At 34.5% G+C, this 16,592-nt stretch overlaps 1 protein-coding gene across 1 annotated transcript in view; it reads right to left on the minus strand.

The window, feature by feature from the left end:
- LOC148951003 (negative elongation factor A-like) overlaps positions 1–16,592 on the minus strand; it is a 48,509-nt gene that overhangs the window by 10,500 nt on the left and 21,417 nt on the right. The window contains exons 4-7 of the mRNA XM_089090547.1: positions 14,889–15,054; positions 11,133–11,336; positions 6,133–6,446; positions 1,529–1,729 (exon numbers count right to left, since the gene is read on the minus strand). Of these exons, the coding sequence (XP_088946673.1) occupies positions 1,529–1,729; positions 6,133–6,446; positions 11,133–11,336; positions 14,889–15,054 (885 nt within the window). The remainder of the gene's footprint in view (positions 1–1,528; positions 1,730–6,132; positions 6,447–11,132; positions 11,337–14,888; positions 15,055–16,592) is intronic.

The following is a 16,592-nucleotide window of genomic DNA, read 5'->3' on the forward strand; positions in this document are numbered from 1 at the left end:
TTTTTCAATTTTGGATTACATTGCCATGCTTGTCTTAAAGTTCGAGATGCTTTTGAAAATGTATCTATGCATTGGATAAAGGTCGCTCGATACCTTAAAGAATCACCCTATGTCGTTTATTACAAGCCTTTTTAAGTTTGTGTGGCCAAACTATTGAGATTGGAGGGGCTGTTTTGCCATAACTTGTATAGCTTGGATAAGCGATCCGAATATACGTCAGAAAACTAAAAGCTACTTCCCCGGAAATCTTAGAAAAAACGTTTAACTTCTCCAGTTTTGTGCCAGAGATAGAGATATTTAAATTTAATGAAACTTTCATCATTACAAAGCGTTTTTTTTTTTTATTGAACAGAGCAAAATTTTCTTTTTAAGTTCGGGAAAGGGTAGTGTCTAAAAGTATTATAGCATACCTACTTGGAAACTAAAATTAAAAATCAGCTGAAAAATAGTCTCATTGAGTAATTTGGCATCTTTTGAAGTTTCTTGTTGTGCAAACTGCCTTGATTAAAATCTTTGGAAACACAGGATGCACATTAACTCATACTGTACATATTAGACAGCATTTTGCTTAACAATTAGTAAGAGAGGATAGGTTTCCTTAAAACTAGTCTCTCGTTAGCTTTTCGAACTGTTGACAACTCTAAGATTCCATATCAATTTATACCAAAATTGATTAGGAAGCTTCCTGTGGTGCTGAGAAAATGTGCTACTGGACCCTTTATCTTTGAGATTGTTGCCGACACTGAGATTCGCAAAATGAAATTTTTGGTATTGAACGTCCTTAATGGTGCTTCCTGACTACTAAGGTCCTTCCCTTACCACTGCAGTTTGTTGAAACCACTCAGTATTACCAAGCTCTTGTTCAGTATTACCAAGCTGAGATTAAACCAACTGCGCCATATCAGTTTATATATCAAGCTATTTTATACTTTCCGCCCAATTAACGCATTTTCAAGAATCATTTAGCGTTAATAGACAATTCTATTTCTAGCCGATAACAAAAATTATTATTATCAGTTATTAGTAACAATTGGGACGGCATAAATAAACCTTACGTTACACCACACTATTATGCATTAAAATAATAAGATCTGGTACATAACTGGCTTTTATTGTGCACAAAGACTAAACTTTTTTTTATTCTTGTTTTTTTTTCTAAAGGGTAGGACAGGCTTTAAGGACTACGGACAAAATAATGATTACAATCGTGGTGAACCCCGAAATTGGGGCTAAGGTTTTCGGAGGCGTTCACTTACTATTATTTAAAAAAAAATGCCAAGCCAAAAAACTGGTAATAAAACCAGAAGAATCATAGAAAAAGACATTTTAAAACATAAAATTCATAACTCCTATCAAAAGCCTTTCATCTATCAAAAAGCAAAATGCATTGCTAAATTGAGCAAAATACGAAGTTAATTTTCAGAGTTTACGACAGACATACAGAAATGTAGGAAAGGAGGAATTTACTTAAAAAGGGTCAACCAGTCTGGTAACTCCCTTGCATATCACAATAATCAGTCAGGCTTACCGTTAACATAAGTGCCACTGTCTTCTTTTGTGCCTGGGGTTGTGGCGGTGGCTGCTGTATAACAGGCTGCTGCGTTTGGATTGGGGGAGGGGGCATTTCAGTGTATTGTGGCTCGTATGCTTGTTGCATAACAACTTGCTGTTGTGGCTGCTGTTGATGTGGTAGTGTGACAACTTGTCTTAAAACAGTCGGATAAGACATCTGAAAAGTAAATCAACGATTGAATAATCACCAAACTGACCAAAAGATAATAACAGTTAAATTTTCAAACAGCTTTGAACTTAAAGAACTACAAATTCTAGTATCAATACTACAGCAATATCACCGTAAAAGCTGAGGAATTTGATGTAAACAGACTGGCGAACTCTCCTTCTTCAACCCACCATATTTAGGGCACATGCTTGCTTATTTCCGACAAAATGCCTAGGAATGTAAGTTTATTTCAAGCTCAATCCCGACCTAAAAGACGAGTTAGGTAAGTAAAACTTGCTGCAAAATTGGATGCTAAACCTACTTGAAAAAGTAAGTTTCTCAGAGCAATTGTCTAATTTTAGTTTTAGACACTAGTCCAAACAGTTGTGTTCAAAACTAAGGTAAAGGGAGAATGTGGTTCAAATCTACTCTCGCCTGGTGTAATAAAGCAAACAATAAAACTGTTGATCACTCTTTAGTGTGAAGTACGACAATTCGTCAAAAAGGCGCTTTTTAGTAATCTAGCTAGGGTCAAACGAAAAGCAGTGCATCCTTGAATAGGGAACGGGAGGGACAGCTCATGCAAAAAAGAAATACTTAAACGTGGTAGCTTTATAGGAGCTGTTGGAGCTGTAGGAGCTGAGGAGTGTGCACAGCTGTTTTAGTCTCTACACGCTTAGCGGTGCGAGTTGTCAGCAGTAGCAATAGCGCACAGAAGGTTATGGTAGTTCTCGCATCGTTTTTTTCATTCAAGGTATTTTAATTTGATGGAGAAATGATGTCTCGCTTTTTACTTTCGTATTCAATATCAATTTGACTAGTTAGAATTAGCTGCTGTAACAAATCCTCCTCTACTAGCTTCATTCCGTGAAAAAACAACGAAATGAATTGGAATCACCAGTTCTTAATAACTGACATGCGCGATTATTTCTACCCTGACTACTGCTAACACTGTAACTATAGCAACTAGCTCGTACATACAGGCATGTTTCCCCTCAGGATCACTTAGTTAAAATAGGGTAGGATCCTCCAGATCCACTGATGGGGCATAGGACGTCGATTTGACTCTTCAGTTGCTGGGTCTTTTTTACGGGTACAGGCAACAGGCCTGTTGCCCCACCTTGAAGCAGCAGAAACCGATCCCTGAGCCCCAAACTGTCATGCAGAGCATCAATCCGCCGTGCTGCCACAAGGTTTACTCAATTACAGTCAGTGCTAATGAAATAAATAGAGTGAACAGTTAAATTTAAACCACACCAATATTGCTTAATAAAGTATAAGTGTTAAAATTCTATCATTAAAATTAAAAATATCGATGAACTTTGTGGGCTATCAGTCCATCTATCGAGTTATGCCCTTGGGGCTCCTATTTTGCATCTAACTATAACTGACACCGGGAGAAAAAAAATATTTACAAGCTATACAGTTTTTATGATTTATTATACAAGGATACAACTTGACAAGTGAGGAATATTAGGTTTATAGATAGCATACAAAAAAACAGAAATTTTTCATGTTTAGTTGGGGGATCACACTTAAAAGTTATATAAGTTACAAATGCGGGGTTGTTGGGAATTTTGACTTTCTACAAGCACCTAATCCACGAAAAACACAATTACTTAGCTCCATGTGAACCTGTTTTCAAAGAAATAAAGGGCTGAATCAATAAGCCGGGAACACGACGATGAAATTAATGGAGATGGGAAAGACCAGGAGAGATTAAGTCTATGGGCTGTGCTGTCACTAAGATAAGTGCTATTATTTCAAATATCACGATAAACATCACTACTATTAGCCTCTAACAAAAGTGCGTCAATTGAGAAACAAACAGCAATCAAATACAAAGTTTTCAACAAAAAGTAAAGAGTAAATTTAAAACTTAAAACGAGCAGTTGATTCATATACAAATGAAAACTTGAAAAAGTAATGAGAGAGAAAAAAAACTAAAATGAGGCGAAACTACAAAAATTAGGTCTGGCAGCCGCCCCATCTCTCAAAAAATTTTCATTTTGAAAAGTGATTTTATAAATAAGTGTAAGGAGAGAGCCTTTTTTTTCTCATTGTGTTAAAGAATTTTAAATCATCCCCGAAAAAAATTATATGCAAAACGTATTTTTTCTTGCTTACAAGAAAATGGCACTGTTTTTTTAAACTGTCTTCTTCATAGCCCAAAATAAACCGTAAAATTCGACAGAACAAATTTTCGATTTAAAAATAATTCATATAAACTGTTAAGGTTTATTAATATAATTCGGCGATACTTTTCACCAATATTTTCTTTTTACTTTTGAGTGAAAAAATATTAATTTTTTTCACTAAATATTTGAAATGCACAGAAGAGAATAACAAAATATTTATGCCAATTCAGAATGGAGTTATTTCCGAGAAATAACCCATAAGCAAACTTGAGGCCTAAAAATATCTTTTCAAGTCTACTGAAACACTGTTCAGTGTCTCAGTGAAACACTGATGAAAAGACATCAACTTATTAGAAATACACAAATACCACTCAGGACATTAGCTTGGTTTGAGGTGAGAACCAGCACAACTCTTATTTTGGGCCAATTATTATTCCCTTTAGGTTTGATCTTGATGATAAATATGGTATTCTAAGACATCAAATAACATAGATATTAATTACAATTCTCTAAATACTTTGATTACTCGAGAATAATGGTTTTGGAGTCTGACTCAAAAGGCAGCGATTTTCAGGAATTGAGCCCAAATTTAATATCTGCTGTCAAGAAATACTGTTTTTTTAGGGAGAGATAAATTTTTTATAACAAATAAACAAACAAAAATCACATTCAAATTTATAATAAAATTTATTTAAATAAAAATTCATTATTTAAAAAAAAAAATTATTATAAACCACCCCAAGAAGTAAAAAACTTGTCCGAGGGGGTGGCAAAATATACACTAAAACAAGAAATCAAAAACTAGCATCCAGTTCACGGTACAATTCCTAACCGCCACCACAAACATTGTAACAAACAATTTCACCAAATGTACTATTCTATTCATATCCGGAGAGGCCATAATTATTAGCTTATTCATTTATATAAAAAAAATTGTAAAATATCTAAATTTCAGCAAATATAAATACCCCTCTAGAAAACTAGTTAGATTTAAGGTGCCTCAACGCTTTTGGTGTCGATTTCCATTCTCCTTAGATTTGATGCCGATGATAAATATGATGTCATAATAAATCGAATAACATGGATGTTGACTAATTTAGTCTAATTATTTCAAGTTCTCAAGAAATTAATACCTTTTTTGGACCAAATCAAGGGGAGAAGTTCAGAACTTCAAAGAAACATATATCGCCTTTTCAGTAAAGGACATATCACATTAGTTGTTAGGGGAGTTTGAGGGAGATTGGAGCTCTTATGTGTTACTTTATATTTGCTTCAAGTTTGAGTTTATTATTCGTTGTAATTTCTGTCGTAAAAAATTATGACTTTTTATATGAGATACATGTTTGTTCATTTTAAATACTACTCTTTGATTTTTGCTAAGAACATTTGTTTCTTTAATTTAATTAAAATGTGCTTTAAAGATCCGTTCAGCAATTTAAGTACCTATTTAAACTACAAAAGCATTTTATCAATCTGTAATGATTAATTTAATCTAACGAAAATTCCTTTTTATCCAGCAAAGTACCCATCCAGAAAATATCCAGCTATCCCTAGATAAATAGGAATTATCCTATTTATCCAGAATATATATATATATATATATATATATATATATATATATATATATATATATATATATATATATATATATATATATATATATAAAATATATATAAAATATATATATAATATATATATATATATATATATATATATATATATATATATATATATATATATATATATATATATATATATATATATATACAGCCATGACAATTAAATTTTCTTTGTAAGAAAATAATATTACCGTGTTCATTTAACATGAACAAAATGAGAAGACAACGTCTTTGAGACTGCAAAAACAACACTATTCTCATGATCATTAAACGTGAACAAAAGGACAAGACAACGTCTTTTAAACTGGAATCGTAGTGACAGTAAAAAAAAAAAATACTATCAACAACATTGAAAACCACTTCATTGCTCGCATAGGCACTGTGATCTTAAAAATAAACGAAAAAAACAAACAAAAAACACTGAGACAGCCATGATGCATTACAAAAAGGTTTGGTCAGTCTAAGTAGATCAGAACAACAACAAAATTCCACAAAATTAACGAATCAAATATTTCTCCTTGACATACTCAAAACATTAGTAGGATTAAAGCCAAGAAAGCGCTAACAGCAGTCTTCTTTTTTTTTTACCAAAAAGCATTTTCCTGTTCTCTAGAAAAGATCTTAAAGCACTGTATTGAAAAACATAAAAACATACCTGTTGAACAGGAGCAACGTGTTGCTGCTGTTGCTGCGGAGCTTGAATTAATCGTTGCTGATGAGCTGGTTGCTGTGGAGTAATTCTGGTGACTGTCCTCTGTGCTGAGGTTGTTGCAGCGGGAGAAGGTAAAGGGACATAACTTGGCGTCGGTGGACTTGAAGGAGGTTGGAATGCTGGCGTCATAGGTGGTAGCAGACCAGCCGCATAATCTGGTGTTGGTATTGTTGGTGCAGGCTCTTGCTTCTTTTCCTCGGGTGTAGTCGGGGCAACTGCGGCTGCAGCTTCAGCCGCTTTTGCAGCAGCCTCAAGCTCTAAAATATTCAATAGAAGATAATTATAAAGGTTACTAACATCGACTATCACACACAAAAACGCCAAGTGTCAGTAGTAGATTATAAGGCCGTACTGAGAACTTTGACTCGGTGCAAGGGAGAAGGGTACAGTGTAAGGAGAATTTTACGTCTTCATTATTCCTTTCATAACCAAAGAGCACGAGCTTTAACTGTAATTTTCGAGGCTAGGGGGGGGGGGGGGTAACCCGGATGCCTCTGAGTATGATCTTAATAGCAATATTATTACGAAACTATATTAAAATAAAAATAACAGATAAACAGATATTATTTGCAAAAAATCCACACGGTCATGACAAGAACCAAAATACTCCTCAAAACGACTCAACACAATAATTGATAACGCCTATAAAATAAAATATAAGAAAAAAACAACTTTCATACTATAAATAATATATTAAGCATTCGCCCTATTTCCTTTCCCAACAGTTTTTTTTTTCTTTTTTACGTGTCATTCCCAATTCAGTACATTTTGCAATGTTTTTAATTGCCCCTAAATCATTCGAACCCATCGTTGAAAGAAACCACTCATTTGACCCCACCCTGCTTGAAAATAAATATTTCCTTAAATCTAATAATTCGGGGCAAAGGATCATAAAGTGAAGCAGAACCCCCCACCAGCTCCTCCACACAAGAGGTATGAGTAAAGACGCTCCATTGCTCCTACCCTTCCTAAATACTTCCTCCTTTATCTAAATGCTAAAAAAATCACCCCTCTGTGCCAAATACCACTTAATTTCATCGCTATTCAGACCCTCTTAAGAGATATCATAACCCCTGACCTCCTCCCATTACCCGTAAACTCCAAGGCAGTTCTGTCAGCAATGGAATATTATAAAAGAAATTGGGAATAGCTGTCAAATAAAATTATAATAAATATGACGCATTAAAAAACTCAAAAATAAACGACAAAAATTTCTCAGCTAGTAAAACTGGAAAACGATGAAAATAATTCGGTGATGTCCTCAGCTCAACCGGCCTAAACGCACAACAAAGAAAAAATGCCAACGGAATAAAATACACAAAAGGAAATGCAAACATAAACAAAATGAAATTAAAAGAACATCAATCAAATCAACAGCAAGTAACTGAAAAACAATACAGGCTATGAATGAATCATTAAACCTTGATGTAGGAATTTATTTGACTTGAGACACTTAAGTGAGCACAGATTTTAAAGAATGTTCATTATGCTGCGAAGCAATTGGCATATGTGGTTTTATTATATGGAACATAGGCACCCCTAATCCTTTGTGTCCCCTGAACATAGAAACAATCACACAAACAAAATATTCTACAGATACCACTACCCAAATAGGACCCTTTTTTAGTTTTTTTTTAAGAGCTAACTTCACAGTTTTTCAGCAAGTTTTTCTCCTAAAAAACGCTGTTTATTCTGTCATTTTTCATTCTCAATGGGAATGCCATCCTTAGGGAGAAACTAAGGTGTTAAACTATTTTTGTTCTTTTTTCTATAATGACTTCAATAAAACTGATGGGATAAGACGCAAAGAGAGGAAAGGAAATAATAAATGAAAAATAAATAAAAAAGGTGAGAAAACGAGGATTTTATGAGCCAGTGGCAAAACATGAAGACGAAGAACTAGCAAATATTTCGACAAGGACCTCCGCCAAGTCGTCCTCAGTGCTAAAAAAAAAAAAAAAAAAAAACAACAAAAATCTAACCTTTTGGAGCTTACTCTTTGCTTCAAATGTCATATATAGCCAGTGTGGTCTTAGAATGTATTTGATGGGATAACCATTGTGCAACAAGATGTTTTTAAGGTAGTTCATTGAAGTGTGCAGATACTACGCGATCAACCAAAAATACTCGTAGAGCCTGGCCAACCAGAGATTACCCCTCATCTTTTTACAGAAGGTTTTTTTAAAGAAACATTCAAGTAGTGGGCATTGCATCAGTAGATAATTTAAGGTTGAAACTCTTTTATGATTCAAGTATCCAGAACAGGCAACTTGGAATTATTGCCTTGTCTTAAGGAGAATTAAAGATTAGAACAAAGAGTATTCTACCAGATTAAGAATTCCTTCAGTGACGTTCCTCGGGGATCCCAAACAGAAGCAAGATCTTCCACAAAGTTACCCGATACCTCAGAAGAAAGGTATTCAAAGCGGGGATGCAGATGAATTCCAAAAAGAGTAGCAAGCTAGCCACTTACAATTGCCAGAGTATGCAAAAAGTTCCAAAGTGGTCAGAAGCCGAACTCAACAAAATTCCAAAAGCTGCCGACAAATTTGGGAATAATGGAGGCACTGGCAGTTTCTGACGAAATCTGCCGACAAATTTCACTAGGCGATGAAAACTGTCAAGTAGCATGGCTACTATGCTACCCCACTTTTTCCACGCCGGCCAGAGCATTGGAAAATCTGATGAATCTGGAATTCTTCAGGGATAAGGGAAATCTAAGAACTGTAAATATAAAAAAACAAAAACAGAGAAAGGGCAATATTACCGACCGAAAAATGCCAGATATTGTGGACCGATGGTCATGGTCCGTCTTCGGGTCTAAAAAAACATGGAGGGAGGAAAACAAAAAAAAAAAAAATAAACTGAGGAAATCAAAAACGAGGAGATAAGGAGGAGGACGAATAAAGGGAGAAACTAAGAAAATAATAGCTACCAAAAGTTTACATGATGTAAATTTTTACTCCTTGTTCCAATTTGTTTTAAGAAACCGGAATTAGTTTCGAGCTTTGAAAATTAAAAAAGCAGTTGGAATTAGCTAGGATTAAGATAGATAATATCATTGTAATTTTGAAAATATTCTCTCTATGCATCACATTTTACCTTTTTTCAAAGATTTGAACAATGTTTGATATTTCAACTTTTTTTTACATTTCCTTTTGATCTTAGATTACACTTAGGTATACACTTTATAATTCTTCTTTTCCATTCTATTTTCGGCACTGAGGATAGACCATGAGCATCGGTCTGAGACCGATGTAGCGACCGGTACATAGGTCATTGGTCTGCCATTTTTTTCACTGATATTGATTTAATTTCTTATCTGTTATGATTGGTCAGATAAATTTAAAAAAGTATCAATATCTATATTTCAAGAAACTATGACACGCTTTGATTATCATTTTAGTGCATATATCTCAAGACTGGGACCATTTTTATTATTTCAAAAACTGTCTTTTATAAGCACAAAACTGCATTTATCCGTATTCACTTATTCAACTGAAAACAATCTTGGCCTATGAAAGCTTCGATATAGATGCAGAGGAATTTTGTGATATGTTTAGGAATTAAGGAATTTGTTGTCCAAGTTTTGCATAGGTGCGCTCTTTCTTTTACCTTTTTCCTTTTTAATTCTTTAGATACATTTTTTTTCCAAGCTTACTCGTTTTCATATTTTAACATGTTCGGATCCATTTATACTTTTTTCTGACGAATTATCATTTGAGACAACGATTATGAGTACCAAAAATCGTAGTATCAAATGATTACGCAGTACTAAAACGAGGAGGGTACCAAAAATCATAACGAAACGCATCGAAAATTCGTTTAAACTTGTTACAAAATGCATACAAAACCTTGTTTACATGCAACACGAAAATCCTCCCCGTGGAAACAGGCGTGACTTACATTGGGACAAGTAAACCCATTACGGTATTCGATTTTCCCTTTCCGGTATTCTCTTTCCAAATACAATAATTTCTCTGTGCTATTCATCTAAGAACTGGCATTTCAATAGTACCCAATATTTTACCCAATGACTTTCATTCCAACAATTTTATTTTGCATTCTTTTGTCAGGTTTCAAGTTTTTCGTTGTTTTTTTGTTAGCTTTTGTTTGTCGTGTTTTTGTTTACTGACCTTCAAATGAGAATTCAGCCCTTCGGGGCTTGTGACAGCAATTTTTCGAAACAAATATCTAATCTTACATGCTCATCAAATTCAAAAACACAATTAGCTTTCTCACGACTCGCAGTTTTTTCGTTATAATAAATTTGGAATTCAATTAAGAAACCTCTCAAAGGTGCTTTATTTTAAGACTAGCCTATGTATGCCCCTAACCCTTTCTTTCTAGTCCGTCCTCAAAATCCAATCCTTCCCTGCAAAATAAAAGTACAGCATTGCCAGATACAATCAATACAAGCCCAAAATCTATTAAATTTCGAAAAATTCAGCTTAAAGGTTGAAACACTGCTCACCAATTGATCTTTTTATTGGCCAGACTTGACCAATTTTTGCAAAATTAACCAGATGTCTAAGCTATAATAGCCATAACTTAATCATTCCAGATTACGAACAGGTACATTTGACTTATATTGATGTTGATATTTTTTTTTTTTAAAGAATAAGATCTTTATTATAATAATTTCATTTTACTTTTCGCGAACAATTAATGATAAGATAACAAAATTTAAGAAATGCTGCTCTAAACCCAATCATTACAAGTTTAGCAGACTACAAAATAAAAATATAAAGGATCAAAACATAGATACTAGACAGATCAGCCAGAACTATAGGAAAACTTCTTTTTGAAATAAATTTACTTACGAATTAAAAGAGATAGAGGGATACATACTTAGATGAAAAAATTTGAAAGAGAGAGGAAGAAAAGGAGAAAGAGAGAAGAGGAAAAAGAGAAGAGAGGGAAAGTGAAGAGGGTGAGCCTACCTTGTTGCTTCTTCCTCTTCTTCATAGCAGCATAGCCAAGGGGTTGCTCATTTATATCAAGCAATTTAACACCAACCTCTTTCTTGCCTGCAATTGGTCGAGAAGAAACCCTCGATCTCGCCTCTGGGGTGGTAGTTGTTGGTGCAGAGCTAAGACGACTCAATGAGCCAAAACCAAACTTACTTGGAATACCTTTTAATGGTGCTAGAAAGAGAATGAAGTAAGTTCCAAAAAATAAATATATATTGGGGTATTAGAGCAATAAAATTTTTCTTCCAGGGGATTTTACTTTCTCTTCCAAGTGAAATGTCCCATATATCCTCGGTGGTTGTATGTTCAAGGGAAGTTGGTTATGCGAGAATTGCACGATTGCCAAAGGACATAATGATAAATGTACTGTCCGATCCGTTCAAATTACACAGGCAGTATGCGTTTCAGCAAAGATATTCTACCCTGTCAAAAATTCAAACTTTTAACTTATTTTTGCTTCTGATGTCAGCTTTAATTCCACAAGTCTTTGACTTTGTAGTAACTATTCTGAGCTAAAATGAAGAAAAATTATATAGAGACATAAAATTTAACATTCCTAGGAGACTTTCTTTCAAACAAGACATCAAGTCGTAGATAAATTTTGTTTTCAGGTTCCATTTTGAAGATGAAAATTTCTACTCCTGCAGAAAAGCAGGATTTTTTTTTTCCAGTAAAAAAACCTGGTTCCTATCGTCGGGAAGCCTATCAAAATGATTTGAAATAATAATGATTTCAATAGGACAAATAGCCTGTCTTCGTCGAAAAATCACATTTCTTGGACAGATAAAATTTTAGTAATCTATCATCATATTTTGTATCAAATTTTGGGGCAATGTGTAATTTCTTTTTGTTAATTACCAACAGGCTTCTCGACTATAAAGGTCGTTGTATCAGGCCAGCAGCAGCTGAGATCGTATACATGGGCAAGCATCTCCAATTCCAGCTCAACTTTTTCAAATTGAATATTTTTTTTTTGCTTTGTCTAGAATTGACTCATAAACGACCATAATTTGGTCCCTGACATATTTGAGGTAGAAGAAATTTATAATATATCCCTATTTATAATTTATAATATATATAATATATAGGATACATAATATTATCCCTATAGAAACAATTTAAGAAATTTTGACTTTGCCATTACCCAAAGATTTATTTTTATACCCAGGTCTTTATTTTCTTGTCTTGTACTCTGTCAGAGTAAATTTGATACATTAGATGGCTCCACAAGTTTAGTATATCATTATCGTTGCATTCCGTAGGGATAAAATATTTCTTGTTTTTCAACAGACAAAAAGGGTTGAGACGTTTGTTTTATTATGAGTTAAACATATGTTAAGCACAGGGCTTAACAGACATTCGTAATGTCTGTATTTTCTTTAATGTCTGTATTTCGTAATGTGTATTTTTATGAAATTAAAAGTCTGAAGGTCAGAACACAGAAAAGTAGCTTTTGAGATACAGGCACTTGAATGAAATAGAATGCCCTACATTTGACTACACCTCATTAAAACTATCTTTTAAGTAAAATGTGTACAATGGAATAACATATTCTTTTTGTAAAGACTTTCAATTCACTAAAAAGAATCCATTTCTGGTTCATATTTTATAGGAATAAGGCTATCAAGTTCATTGAATAATTTGAAAATAATAATTTTAAGAAAAAAAGTTCAGTGATAAGAAAAAAAACTACAAGAGGAAGGTAAATCTACGTCACAATAGGTATTATGAGCAAATAAGTAAAAAGAAAAGAAAATATTTAACTTCAATGTTTGTCTGAGTTCTCGATTAAATTTTAGTCTTGAGTATTATTCTTCACTATTATTCCATTTGCTATTTAAATATTATTTTTCTAAACTCAGAGCAGTTATTAATACAAAAATACAAATTGCAATCATTACAACTGATTGCAGCAAATATTTAGAACACAGTAACATTTGAGAGGCCCACAGCAACATTGCCCATTTGATATGCGAAAGAGTCCCTATCCCATACTGACGAAGCCTGGAGTTGAAAACAAAAAGCTTATCAACTGAGAAAATGACCTTGAACTGCAGTAAGAATCCAGCAAACATGACATATCTATGCATATCTGTATGATAATGAAAATTGTGCATAGCCATGAGTACTGGGATCATAAAAACATAGCCATCAGATACATACATGACATGGGGTTGGAAATATTGGAGCGACTCACAGCTTATAGAACCGTCTGGAACTAGTCGTTTCACTATATGATAGGAACTACAAGGAACCCAGTAGCCATCTATACTCCAGTTGCTAAGCACTAAATAGAATGAGTTGAATACTGTAAATGCTATATATTAAAAATATTCATCAGTAGAGTAACAACTAGTTCATACAGATAGAAAAAAGAAGAAGATGGAAATAAATGTTTCAGCTAAAATATTACTTAAGTCCTTTTGATTCATCTATAACCCCATTTACGTTTTCATAATAACTATAATAATATCTGTATAGTCAGGGATTGAAAATCCAGAAGGCCCTTCTTCTTTTCAAGGGAAACTTGGTGCTCATTGGTTAAGGCCAATTCAGAATGAGATTACTGGCACCAAATTTTGATTAATTCTAATTTTCGATAGTGAGCAAATCCGAATTTGCGTTCAACTATCTAAACTGGGTGGAGGGGTGGCTAATCAATTATTTTCCGGAGAATTATGGTTTGAGAACATCATTGAAACAATGGTACAAAAATAGGGCAATGACTGGATTTCGAATGTTCGAATGTAAAATCTAGATTGAGATAATCTAGAAAAAAAGAATAAAACAGAAACAGGTACAATATGGATTTGGCCCTTAACTGGTCATTCATTTTAACAGATCAAAGATCTGTTTTCATTATTTATATTACGACCTGGCCTATGATTTTAATAGGGGGGGGGGGGGGGGTCACAAGCTTTCCCTTATGTCTTTTTTTCTTTATTTTGAAAGATATACTTTCAGTTGATGTTTTTTCATAAAGTGTGTCTGAAAAAGAACACCGGATCAGGATCTACTATTAATCGAATTTACCCCACATATTCGAATCTACACCACAAATATTAGTCCGGAAAACAAAATCACAGTATAAAGACATAACTTCAATGATAATAAAACATGCAATAACAATGTTGCCAACAACAACAAATAAGTTTTTTTTCAACTTCCTTATAAAATAGAAGTGAATTAATGATGGCTGCAGCTGAAAATGAGCCTATGAAGCTTTATGAGGTGTTTCAAAATTGCTTTAATAAAATAGCCAATAACAAGAAAAGTGCAAATGTTTTTTATTAAAGACATTTCCACTGACGATTATATTGTTCAAAGCAAATGCACGCCCATCAGCTTTTCTATTCCTGGGATATTATGACATTAAAGTAGCTTTTATTCCAGTCTATTAAAATCCCATATAAATTTTAAATTAATAAAATTAACTATTTATTTCAGGGTTCAACTCTGTCCGACTTGTCCCGAGAAACCCTGTAGCCTCGTAAGGGAACGAATTAAAATTCCGAAATTGCAATTTCATTTAGGCTTTTTCAAATCCGGCGTTCTCTTTTACACAACTTTCAGTATAAACCAATCTTTCAAAAAGATGTTGTAGTTTTCCCAGTGCTGCCATCTGTTTCATTCAGCCCTGATCAGCCCTGAAAGGGAAGAAAAGGAGAAGAACAAACAACATTTGTCCTAGATTCCAATAGCTCTACTTGAGCATAATATGCTTACTCGTATCAGTCATCTTTCTGGGCAAACCTCTGGTCCTGAGTGGTACAGTGGGCACAGGATTTTTCTTCACATTATTCTGAAGATCAGCTGATTTTTGTAGCAATTCGCCCCTTAAAGCTTGAGATTTTGGTTTTCTTTTCAATGTGAAATGACGAACCGGCTGTGGCTGAAAAAAGGTAAAATATAACGTTACTTGAAATAACACCGATTTGGTCCATGGTGAAATTTGCCCCTAGGGCCAAATATTTGCACAAAATATCTGGGGGGAGGGTCAGTTATTATTTGTAGGGGTGAAATCGAAATCACTCTCCTCCTCCACTGCAATTTCTTGATGTGGGTTAGGCATACTGTCTATCAAAGGCAACGCTATAAAGTTGCCTATAGTAAAGGCCACAAGCCTTCAATGTTTTATTATTAGTTATTATTACTTTTTTTTTCTCAGAGGCACTTCATATGGAAGGAATGGTCGTAAAAACTTCAAAAGCCATTTTGTTCAAATTAGTCCAAAGATCAGATAATAGTAACTGCGGGGACAACACAACCCTCCAAAGCCCGTGGGTAAGTGTTATAAGTTATGTCCCAGGGGCATATAAGATTTTTATGGTAGGGGTCGTCATATAAACTGTCACATTCACAGGGAGGCTCACACTCGCTCATTCACTCACACTCACACCCAGGTAGAAGATATGGTTGCATAAACTTCAAAAGGGGCTATTTGATTGAAAATCCGAAGTTCTAGTGCCCTTTTAAGAGTCAAAAGTGATCGAAAGACAACTAGCCCCGCCCCTTCCCCCCCGACGCCCACATTTCCCCAAATTCATCCGATAAAAATTTTGATATAGCCATTTTGTTCAAAGTAGTCTAAAGATGAGATAACAAAAACTCCGGGTTTGGAGTAGGCACATTTGACTGGTAATTGAAATTTCTAGTTCCCTGTTTAAGAATCAAAAGTGATTGGAGGGAAACTAGCCCCCTCCCTCCCACGTTCTCTTTTCCCCAAATAAATTCAATCAAAATTTTGAGACAGCCTTTTTGTTCAAAAAAGTCTCAACATTATATAACAGTGACTCTAGGGTTGACACAATCCCCAGAGCCCGGAAGTGGGGATTGTAAATTATCTCCCGGGGACGTATAAAGTTTTTATGGAAGGGGTGGTCGTATAAACTTAGGAAGAGTCATCTGATTAGAAATTGAAAGTTCTATTTCACTTTTTAGGAGTCAAAAGTCACCAAAAGGCAACTACCCCCCCCCCCCCACGCTTTCTGCTCCAAATGCATCCAACCGAAATTTTGAGAACCATTTTGTTAAAAAAATATAGTCCGAACATCATACAACAATGCCTCCAGGGTTGACATAGCCCCCCAGAGTCCCAGGGCAAGGGTCTTAATTTATGCCCCAGGGGTATATAAGATTTATGGAAAGCGTCGTTGTTTAAATTTGGATTTGGCTCATTTGATTAGAAAAGGGAAGCTGCAATGCCCTTTTTAACAGTCAAAAGTAATTGGAGAGCAAGTAGCCTCCCCCGCTCCCCTTTTTCCCAAAATGCATCTGATCGAAAATTTTGAGATAGCCATTTTGTTTAAAATTATCCATAGATCATATTGAAATGCTTCCGGGATCAAACCCCCCCCCCCCGAGGCAATAGTCTAAATGTCAAATAACTAAGATTCCGGGTTTGATACCCCCCGCCCTCGAGGCAAGGGC

Source organism: Artemia sp. Qi Xiang Cuo, chromosome 6 (assembly GCF_049724085.1).
Source record: "Artemia sp. Qi Xiang Cuo chromosome 6, ASM4972408v1, whole genome shotgun sequence".
Lineage (NCBI taxonomy): Eukaryota > Metazoa > Arthropoda > Branchiopoda > Anostraca > Artemiidae > Artemia > Artemia sp. Qi Xiang Cuo.